Source organism: Hibiscus syriacus, unplaced genomic scaffold (assembly GCF_006381635.1).
Source record: "Hibiscus syriacus cultivar Baekdansim isolate YM2019G1 unplaced genomic scaffold, ASM638163v2 tig00111513_pilon, whole genome shotgun sequence".
Lineage (NCBI taxonomy): Eukaryota > Viridiplantae > Streptophyta > Magnoliopsida > Malvales > Malvaceae > Hibiscus > Hibiscus syriacus.
The window spans coordinates 172,430-184,811 of record NW_024063111.1 but is presented as its reverse complement, the minus strand read 5'-3'; the positions used below and the strand labels follow the sequence as shown (position 1 = coordinate 184,811).

At 28.1% G+C, this 12,382-nt stretch overlaps 1 protein-coding gene across 1 annotated transcript; it reads left to right on the top strand.

The window, feature by feature from the left end:
* The first annotated feature begins 9,624 nt into the window (after positions 1-9,624).
* LOC120164369 (calcineurin B-like protein 1) lies at positions 9,625-11,568 on the top strand. Its single transcript, XM_039174108.1, has 8 exons — positions 9,625-9,891; positions 10,159-10,241; positions 10,369-10,428; positions 10,713-10,821; positions 10,912-10,964; positions 11,048-11,128; positions 11,223-11,335; positions 11,423-11,568. Exons 1-8 carry the CDS (start codon positions 9,813-9,815, stop codon positions 11,484-11,486), a joined length of 642 nt encoding a protein of 213 aa, XP_039030039.1. The 5' UTR covers positions 9,625-9,812; the 3' UTR covers positions 11,487-11,568.
* Positions 11,569-12,382: the final 814 nt, after the last annotated feature.

Genomic DNA, 12,382 nt, shown 5'->3' with positions numbered 1-12,382 from the left:
CGTATAGGATTGAGGGGTGTCGTTGTAATTTTGTGAAGTGTCGGATAATGGGAACAAAGACGTTAAAATTTAATATGAACCATGTCATATGAGAGCGGCTTGGGTTGAATGGAAAGTATTTTTCTATATTTGAAAAGGAAATACTACTGAGGGTAATGTCAGCATAGGGCCCACTGATAAATGAACAAAATGTAACGTGGGGTTTGTTTGACTATGATGTAATGTAAAAGTTTTGTAAGAAAATACGCGGAATATCTTTTTCCTCTAATAATGAGGTGTCCCCGAAGATAGGGATGGATTGAGGGGGTACAGTCGTAACTTTAAGAATTTTTTTTTATTTAAATTATTTAATTTTTCATTTATTGAAATTTTATGATTTCACACTCCTTAATTTTTTTAATAAATTTCTTAAATTTGTATCTCCTAATATAAATTTTTACGTCTATAAAGCCGCCTTTTGTTAATGCTTAAGAAAATATCAGTTTACGAGTCTTTGATCTACTCATCAACGCCAAGCTCTATTAATTAATTAAAGTTTTAAATATTCATTATTTTTAAATTTTAATTAATTGTTAACAAATAATTGTTTTTGTTAATAAATAATTTTACATGAAATTTTACTTAATAAAACAAAAGGTTAAATTTTATAATAATTATTTATTTATATTCTGTACTAGGCATTCATATTATTTATAAGAAATACAAAATAATAAATTAAATATTTTATATGAGTAAAAAGTATTTTTTTGAAAATATATAGAATCTAAATTTGGCTCGAATTAAATATCATACATTAAAAAATTAGCATATATTTTATTAATCATTTATAATTTTATTTTAGATCATGTATATAGAAAACGTTAACTGTCAAAAGCGTATTTGAAAGATGATCCCCATCATAAACGTCTTTGGAAGGTGTTTTCCATATAACTAGAATTTTTCTTGCATGGTAGACTAGTCAGTAATCCTTTTAAAAGATACTTTCTACAAATATATATATATATATATCTCAAAGAATGTTAAATTATTTTTAAAAAACGAGATATGAAAAGCGTTTCCTCACTCACTCGCCTTTCACGCCTCTCCACCTCCCCCTCTTCGTTTGTATACATTTTAATGTATATGAAAGAGGGTTGAGATATCATTTGAGTTTCTAGAAAGCTTTGATAATGTTTTATCTAGTGTTAGTTATTTAATTATTTTAATTAGCTAGTTGATATATATTTAATTCATATATAGTATTTTGAATATTTTTTTAGTAATCATTTTTTATATATTTTCCAGTTAAAAATTGAAATATTTAGATTAAATACAAAATACATTACGACTCATTAATCACATGTGATAAGAAATTATTAGTTTTATTAATTAAACTTTATTATTTATTATTTAATATTATTTTTGAATAAATTTATTCTAAAAATCGCATTCTTGAAGTATTTATTCACAACGTGAAAAATCTTCTTCTAATCACAATGTGAGACACTTAAGTCAAACCATATTTGAATATATTTATTGAGTGCTCTAACGTTGTAAATTACTACCAACACTAATTTTTGCACTAATTGAAAGGTAGAGACCAAAGATACATATTTCATCTTCCATGTGAGGAGTGCACTATCACTTCGGATGATGTTTTACTCCAATCAAGACTCTCAGTTGATGGAAGCATTGTGACTGGTATAAGTGTTGATAATTGAGATATTTTGTGCTACAACTATCTTGGGAATGTCTCAAATCAATTCAATGGTGGTTGAATCCTATTAACATCGCTCCAACGAAAATTTAAAGAGTTTGGATGAATATTGTTATGGAGATAAGGCACAAGCATTCACACATGCTTCTATTTTACGGATTATAGGAAGGATTTTTATATCCAAAAAATTTTGTAAACAAGTTCATGCAATGTGGGTGTGCCACCTCATAGATTTTAGAGAAGTATGAGCATTCAAATCGAGATCAGTGATTTTGAAATTTTTCTGTAGAAAATCGTATAAAGCAAGCAGCCTGAGAAAAAATGCTATTGGTGGATGCTTACTGCTTTTGTGGCCTTGGATGTGGTATCGAGTGCCTTTTCTTATGTCCACGTGTTGATAAGCCATTTGTCTTCCCTCTCGTACTTAGGTAATTTCATTTCTTATTTGACATGAAAATAAACAATTATTCAAATGATAATTTTTCGTTAGAGATTATGTGTTTTTTTTTCATGTTAAATAGGTGTTCAACAAATTTAAGTTGTTAGATTATGGATGAGTTCCAAGATAGCAGGTTGTTGATCGAGTAGAAAATAAGATTAGAGGTACAATTTTAACAATTACAATTTTTATATCGTTATCGTGATAACTAGAACTTCATTTTATAAATTTATGTTTGGTTATATGATTGAGAGCTTGTATCTCACCCGAACTAAGTGGTCTATTAGACGTATGGCGTGCGATTGCACTCTTATTTTTTAGAGAATAAAGTGTTTGGAAGTTCTTAAAATATATAGAAGATTATTTAGCTATCAAACGATATACAGTTGAAAAGAATTTAAAGAAATTAGTGAATAAAATAGGTGTAGAAATTTTGATGAAAATCAAAAGAAAGAAAAGGAGTGTTATAACAACCTTTTAAAAATATATTGTTGAGATAACATCAATCTTTTTACTATACCATTTAAGCATTAATAATCTTTCGTGGGGTATATTTGAGTGTAGAGATAATTTCACCCAGATCTAAAATTTGGATACAAGTTCATAAGAATGTAGAGATCATTTACATCATAAGCGTTGACAACATACCCCTTTCTCTGCAGCATTGAGATGCGAACATCATCCTCCTTATCCTTCACGAGAGAAATCATCCTCCACGTGAGATGTTATCCTCCATGACAGAAGTCATCCTCTACGAAAAATTCATTATTTGCGTGAAATATTATCCTCTATGAAAGAAGTTATCCTCGACGTGAGATGTTGTTCTTTATAAGAAAATCATTCTTTGCAAGAGTCTATCATCTAAGTGAGCTTATGCCTCCGGAAACGTCTTTTGAAAAAGTTATAACTCCTCTACTAAATAAAGATTATTATCTTCCGCTTCCGCAAAGCATTTAGATGTTCATACCTCTTTTATTGGTGTAAAGATGCCTATTCTAGATTTTTCTGAAAAATATTGAATTGCCTCACCTCTAATTAAGAGAGTCGAGATGTCTTCGATCCGGTAGTAGAAAATTATCCACTGTCATTATAAGGTGTTGAGATTAAGACATATCATTTACTGTCCCACACAGAGCTATTATCCTCTGCTTGAGCATGAGCATTGAGATGCCTTTGTCAATGCAAAGATGATTCGACCTATCAATCGAGTTCTTTAAAAAAGAAAATGAATCTTATTTATCCTGAGAATGAGAGTGTTATGATGCCTCCACTATTTAACAAAATTGAAAGATGGTCTTAAATCAAGTCACTTTACGGTATTCCCTCGATCAAGGGTAACAAGTGTTATACCTCCAGAGATTCATCCAGAGTCACATACTCCTCGGATGACTACAATCCCATGATTAGACCTTCAACAGTCTCACATGATTTATCAAAGTCAAACATGCTCCAACAACCATAACCATTTAGTTTAAGTCAGCCTACATAAAATCATCGTCATCATAGATTTGACATCAACCGTCTTATAGTCGAGGTATTCATACCGAGAAAAAGCTAAAAGGGGGATCTTCACTTCTTATTCTTCACTCTTATTTTCTCTTATACTTTCATCTCTCCCATTGAAAAACATTGACCAACGACTATTACCTCATCGACTGCGACTCTCCACATAAACAAGAAAAGGTGAATCAGCCATAGTTAACGAGATAAAGTTATTATCATCAACATTTTTAAATCAGTATTTAAAGTTTTATATGTTACTATTTTAGTTTTTTTAATAGTGCGATATAATAATATATGCTTTTGTTTTATATCAACGATAATATCATTATATATTTTTAAAAAATATTTATAAAAAATAATTATTTTTTAAAAAAATGTTAAAAAATAAAATTAGAGTTTCATTTGATAGAAAAATATTTAAAAATAATCGATTTTCATAAATTCATTGGCTGAAAGAATTAAACCTTCGTCCTTTCCATAAATCTTAAAAATCTAAAATAGAAGTATGAATTTAAAGTTTAGTGTAGAACGTCGTTATAACAAAGCAAAGTTATCAATATTGTTGTGTTTGTTTTACCGACAAATACACACATTTACTTGCGCAAATTTTCACTTGAATTAGGTACAAAGGCGATGGAATAGTGAAAGGAAGAATGAAATGCTATGTTTTACACTTAAAAAAACAAAAAATTCGAATAAAAATAAGTAATGAGCAAAGCTAAAATGGTTGATTAGAGAGAAATTGATAAGACTAGTCAATTTATTATTTTAATATATATATATGTGAGTAATTCAAATATATTTTTATATTGCTGTGTTACGCATATATGGTTAATAATATTTGAATTCTAAACATGTGGTTGTGGTGAAATCAAAACACTTTCTAATTCTTAAATTCTAAACGTTTGACTGTAGTGAAACCAGAAGAGATTTTATTGAGATTTTTAGACCTTTTTGTTCCTACTTCTCCCTTCTACAAAATATGCTGCTAATTCATTTCCACTTTCTTTTATTTATCTCATTATTTTTTTTTCTCGGCAATAGCTTCTTCTCGAGTTCTTTATTTTGACTAAAAATTCGATTCAGTTATTTCTTCATCACTAGAGACAAAAGTAATTAATTGAGTTCGGATTTCCTTTTTTAGGTATATAAATCGGGGAGCATTATGTTATCATTTATTTTTGAGATTATGTTGACCGAGATGAATTATCACGACATAATAACATCTCCTACTTATTTATTTTCTTATCTTGTGGTTTGGACTGTTAATCTATCAGTTTTGTAGAACATATACTTTTATTTATTTTAAATATTTATTATTTTATGTTTTTAATACATTTTAAATATATATATTTTTTAAAATAACCTTAAATATTATAATACAAATGGATATCGTAACTTGTATTAAAATACACTAAAAATATAATGATTGAAGGAATATAAGTGTTGATTCAACCAATCTTGAGTAGAAAAATGAAAGATAAGGTAGGTGTACCCAATCTATGGTGCTACTGCTATATTATTTTATTACATCATCACTAATCTTTTCGTATTTCAAGATCTTAACCAGGTTTGGAACCAAAAAACAATTTTCAATAACCTTAACAAGAATATGGTTTCAATAAAAAATAAATTACCAAAGTTTTACCTAATTACGGTTTTATTTTTTAAAATATATTTTTAAATAATATAATATGATTATAAGATAATATATGTTTACAATTTTTTAATCTATTAATAATATATATCATATGAGATGATTATAAGATAATATATATTTACAATTTTTTTAATCTACTTATAATATATATCTTACCGATATAACTATTTAAATATATAACTTTGAGAATATTTTTTCCTCTTATCACTAATATGTATCATTACATAAATAGACTAAATCATAAACCTTAAATTCTAAATCCTGCATGAACCAACTTACCTCAATAGTTAAAGGAATCGTTGTTATTCCTAAATGTCACAAGTATTGTCAAATAGTTGATAATACTTAGAGTAGATACTACTTTGTAAACACCTTTAGTTTGATAAAAAAAATCTAAACCTTAAACTCTAAACCCATTTTTATAGATTTTATAGATTTATTTTCTTTTAAAATTATAAAAATTAATTCATTTTTATATAAAATTATACGTTGATTGCTACGAATGGGTGAGTTATGAGAGGTGAAATCAAATGTTGTCACATAGTACTATTTGTCATTGGTAGGTCTTGGGCCTGAAGACATGGTCCAATTTTATTGGACAAAAAAGCATTCCTTTTAGTTTCGTCGCACTCGAATGTTTACTTATTTATATCCCGACGAATTCTTATTTCAAATGATGACACTAGAGGTAAAATTTTGGACATGTGTTGATTGTGTTAATGTTTGATGAATGCATCTGATTTAAGAATAATATCTTGTTACAAGGGTTTAAATCATGATTAATGTATGTCTTGTCCAATGTATTTTTAGTTGGTATATCTGGGCTAATGTAAAATTAAATATATACTTGATTTTGTGTTATGATAATGATCATCATGTAAAATTAACTTCATAGGAGAATAACCTGGGACACTAGTACAAGTATATGCTTAACCATGTATTGATATGAAGCATGATTAGTAAATCTGACTATTTTGTAAGATTAGTGATTATATGTATGACCCACTAAATGATGACATGCTAAAAGTGAATCTTAAGTTAATGCCTTAATTGTTTGCTTCTCAAATTACTATTAACCTACACTTTTGTACTTCTAAGCGGAGATATCTTACTCATGTGATAGGTTAGTTACCCCTTTAACTTTCTTGCTTATATTATTGTGGTCAGTATATTTATGTAGTTCATAAAGTGTAACAAAATAGATATACACAACTGAACTTGTAAATCTCAAATTTTAATAATTATTTATTCTAATGAACATGTATATCATGAAACCTTAATGAGTCATGCTCATAATTCTTTAAAACTGTGATTTCTTTTTAGTATTTGATTTTAAATAACAAAACTTTAAATTTTACCAATACCTCTTGTAATTTTATTTTATTTTTAAGATTTGAAATTTCATTTTTGATTAAGAACGCTTTTAATTAAATTAGAATAGAAGAGTTTATATATATTGATTGGTTATTAAAACGATTCAATTTAACACTTTGAATCATTTTAATAATTCTGGATAGAAATAGAGTTGTTATATTAAATTTAATGATATTATTATTATTATTATTATTGTGGGTGAACACAATAGTATATATTCAAAGTCTCTCAATTATTTGACATATGTCCCTATAAATGTGATGTTTATATTCAAATCATTTGATAATAAAAGTTCATATATCCCTATATATGTAATGTTTGTATTAAAGTTATTTGATAATTAACGTTGTCCCTATATACGTGATGCTTGTATTCAAAATTTAAACAATAACAACAAATTTTTAACTACTAAAATTACTTATTTCGTTCATGTCTCGAACGGCATATTATTTCGTTCATGTCTCGAACGGCATGGGTTACTTTATGTTGTCTGTCCTCTTTTTCTTTCATTTCTTTTGTATATACACGACAATTTCCTTGATAATACTATATTAATGTCACTTCGCTGTTTCGCATTTTGTCAACGCATGAGTTACTTTATTTTGTCTGTCCTCTTTTTTTTTTTCTTCATTTAATGAGAATTTATTTATTTTTTAAGTATCAACTTGGAGACGTGTCAATTATTTCCATAATTGCTTAAAATAAATCGTCTTTTTAATACTTTTTGAACAATTTCCCAGAATTGAATTATTTTTGAACAATTTCCCAGAATTGAATTATTGTTTATTTGGAAGTTTCAACATCATTCATTTATTGATCCTTGCATATATGGTCTTTAGAAATAACAATTTCTTTGACTATTGAAGTAACATGATTTGTGTGTTCAAGATAATTACTTAATATAATATTAATGTGTAAGAGATTATACTTTTTGTCATAAAATCTAAACGATTTTAATAATTTTAATGAGACATAAATAACGTTAACTTGATAAAGATACATAATTAAACTATCATGATAAAACACGTAAAACATGTATTGATATGAAAGTTTTTATAAATTTAACACATACATATATATATACATATATATATATATATATATATAATTTGAATCCAGAGGCGGAGCTTAGGGAGGCACAAAATGCGAGACGGAACAATGCCCAGAATAGCAAGGCCCAAAAAAATTAGATTTATTACTATTGTTACAATAAAAAATCAAACAAAATATTATAGATCAATGATAAAAATTTTAAGCCCAAAACCACATAACCTACTGTTGAATTTTATTAAAGTCATATGAGAAATACCAATAATTAGTACTGTACTACAACTATAAAACTTATCTCATTTTTTTGGGTCTAACTCTACTTTACGAGAAAGGGTCTCTTTTTAAGAATTTACAAAGGGCCTCCAACGTCCTAGCCCCGGCCCGGTTTGGATCTACCAAATAGTCTCAATGATAAAAAGAAATGTTATTTTATCTAGAGATTTTGAGTTCGAACAATTACGTCTGCAGAATATGTGAGATGCCCATAAATTAAAAAATTCTAAACATATACTACATCTTTATCACTCAAGTTACTAAAAAAACTTGTAACATATAAAATACAATTTTTACATTATGTAATTACACTAAGTATCTAAAAATATTATAAAATATATTTAGAATGTGTTTGAAAAGTTTTTTGTGATTAAAATTTAAGTATAATTATATAGTTGTGATATATTTGGACAATTATCCTAATTTATGTATCTCGTTTTTTTAATCTTAATATATAGATCTGGTTGAATAGGAAGTAATGAAATATTTCTAATTACGTTATTTAATTTTATAATTAATTTTTTTTTTATAATTTTATAATTATAATTTATACTATCAAACAATTATATGCAATTGATCAATAAATATATTTAAAAGATTAAAATTCGTTGTAAGTATATGTAAGAATAATCAAAAATAATTTTCCTTTTAATAAAAAATTGTGATCTAATGACAAGTGGTGAATAATGTAAGGTTTTAGAAGTGTTCTCATTCCACGTATTTTAGATATATTTTTTGAGAATTTTTTTTTTATTTTCTCTTAAAATTTTATAAAATGTTTAATTTAAATTTTACTATTTTATCTTTCTTAACATAAAATTCTACGTTCGTCTACACCAATAACTTTTAAAGAGTTAACATATTATAAATATTTAAATAATTGTGTATTAAGAATTCCTTTGTGTTTCCTTTCCTCCAAATAAAATGATATATGAAAACGTTTTGGGTAAATCATATTTTAGTATCTAAATTATTATTATTATTTTATTTTGGTATTTATAATTTTTTATTTTTAAAAATTATATCTAATGTTTAGTTTATGTTTCAATTTGTACTAACCGTTAAAAAATAATAAAACTCTGATCTGATATTTTTTTAATGTTGACATGTCATTACTTTATGGTATCATGTCAATATCAACGTTAGAAATTTACGGTAATGTATTAAAATGAATCTTAAACTAAACATTAGGTATGATTTAAAAAAAATAAAATTTAAATACCAAAACGGAACATAATTAATAATTTAGGTATTAAGCGTGTAGTTTACCCAAAAGGTTTTAAAAAATTCCCGACCGACCTCTCCTTTTCCTCCGATATTATGTCTCTCCTCCTCCAGTCCCTGACCCGTACCCTCTTTTGCCTTCAAGTTTCTTACAGGCCAAACCAGAAAATTATTATATAAGGTAATTTGTTAGACCCTAATCTTTCCGGTTCATCTGATTTTGAGTTTTGGTTCGACTCATCGTCGCTTTTGATGTGAAATGTGCTCACAGCGCTGTTGAGATCTTTAGTGATGGTCGATGATGCCGTTACCGCGACATCGCTACTCCACCTTATGTTTTAAATCCTTCTCATGTGTTCAGCACAATTTCGATGAATTTTCTAAAAACTTTAGGATTTTATTTTATTTTTCTTTGTTTTTTTCTAATATATTTTTTGAATTCAATTCTGGGTATCCCATTTTTAATTAATGTTGTTAATAAATATGCATGTTTATAATGTCTTTGCAGGGAGAACAGAGTAAAACCTTGAAGCTATAGTCCAGAACAGCCATTTTGTTTAGATTTTTTATGTACTTTTTTTTTTTTGCCTTAAATGGGCTGCTTTCATTCTAAAGTAACAAGAGAATACCCACAACACGAAGATGCCATTGTACTCGCTTCACAAACTGCCTGTAAGTTGGCAAATTATTACAGCTTTCTCTTCATTGGGTGTACCCAATTGTTTGATTTGTTTCATGAGGTGAAACACGACGTTTCTGAGCATTTTTCAATCATCAGTCAACAAATATGCAAACTAAGAAGGATAAATTCCAAATTATTCTTGGTTTCTTGTTGATCTTTATGACCTTGGAAATCTTATTTCCTGAAAAAAAAGGGTTGTTTATTCAGTTTGGAGTAGTGTTCTAATCTTTCTCAGTTGGTTTTGCTTGTATATGCAGTTACTGTTAGTGAAGTTGAAGCACTCTTTGAGCTATTCAAGAGCATCAGCGGTTCTGTGATCGATGATGGGCTGATTAACAAGGTAATGTTCAGGGCTTCCTTTGTGTCAACGAGAGATTTTCTTTTCTTTTCTTTAATGTGGTTTAAGATAAATATTATTACATCTGATGTGTTGCATGGTTTTCATGACATTGCTGTTTGATTTGCAGGAAGAGTTTCAGTTAGCTCTGTTTATGAATAGAAAGAAGGAAAACATTTTTGCTAATCGGGTATTTTATTTTGTTGCTTTAGATCCTTATGGGGAAATAAATATTATGTAAAGTTTTGAGTTCCATTATTCTTTTGTGTAAATTGTGTTTGAGGTGCATGTGATGACTAGCAACTAATGATTGAGCTGCATAATAATCTATAGAATCGAATTTTGTTTTTAGGGCATGTATTTATCACTTTTATCTCGTAATTTGTTTTGTATATAATTCTAAGCTTTATGAGAGATGCCTCTCAGACCAGCTTCTTTTAACGTTGTTGTTATGCAGCCTTCTAATACATGCAGATCTTTGATTTATTTGATGCCAAGAAGAAGGGAATCATTGATTTTGGTGACTTTGTCCGTGCACTCACCGTCTTCCATCCAAATGCCTCACAAGAGGTCAAGACAGATTGTAAGTATACAGTTGGTGTAATAATCTTGAATCGCATAAAAAAAATGTTGATCTACCATCTCAATTTTAATTTGATTGTTTACATTGCAGTTGCATTTAAACTTTATGACATGGATGGAACAGGTTTTATTGAGCGTAATGAGGTATTTTGAGCCTGATACACTATTTATTTTGTATATCACACAAACTTCTTTGCAGGCAACTTCATTTTATGTGATTTTTGCAGGTCAAGCTGATGCTGATTGAACTTTTAGGTGAATCTGAAATGAAAGTAGCTGATGAAATTATCGAGGCCATTCTTGATAAGGTGAGAATATGTGTGGTAAAACAGTGGTCTTATCTAATACGGTTATTTGTTTCCCAATGCAATTTTTTACTGAGACATGGGGATTTATGAGCAGACATTCTCGGATGCTGACATTAATCAGGATGGAAAGATAGACATATTTGAATGGCAAAACTTTGTGGCCCGTAATCCTTCGTTGTTGAAAATCATGACTCTCCCTTATCTCAGGTATGTTTTTACCGATACTATTCCCGGCTTACCTAGAAACATTACTTGCCTGAAAGCTCATCCGTCCCACAAATACGAATCATGCAGGGACATAACAACAACATTTCCAAGCTTCATTTTTAATTCCAAAGTAGACGAGGTTGTTACATGATAAGGGCGTATGTACCCGGTTTAGCATTTCGATATTTTTTGCATGATATGTTGACACTGATTGTCTCTGTGAATAAAGTAAAAGCCTGTAAGAGAGCCAAAGGCTAAATATGATTAGGGTTGGTAGTTTTTACTCAAATATACAGGCATTGAAGTTGACCACTTCGGGTCTTTCTCATTTGTAATAATTGATTTTGTAGTTGTAAATGTTAGATTTTGGTTTTCATGTTGATGGATTGCTTGAATACTTTGACTTGGTTAAATAAGTCAACCTATCCTATTCTGATTGATCGCGTAGTGGACTTGGTTAAATAAGTTTGTTTGACTGTAAACGGTTCAACAAATTCCAACTACCAAATACGTGAATGGGTAAGCTAGCACGTTTAGTAAAAAAAATCATATTTAACGTTTGATTTTAATTTCATTTTGGTCTTCTATTGTTAAAAATTAACGGTAATACTAACATGTCACCACAAAATAATACTCTGTCTGTTCCACTGACGTACATAATACTCCTTTTGTTCCATTAAATGTATATTTTTTTATTTTTAAATTTGTTTCATTCAAAATATCCTTTTAACAAATAACATTACTTGCATTTCCTTTTCTATTGTTGTATATTTTCTTATCGAAATAAATCTACTAAATTTATCAATCATTTTTGGGATAATTTTATCATTTTTCTTGGTTAAATATGTCTCTTAAAAATATGTGCATAATCAATATAAGACAAATTATGAGATGGAGAGAGTAGTATGTTATAAAGTTATGCTACTCTTAATATTTTAAGATTTGATGATCAAAACAGAATAAAAATAATAATTGAGTATTAAATGTGTAGTTTCATACTATAAATGTACTTAGGCATTTGGCTATAAAAAGATAATATACTTTATG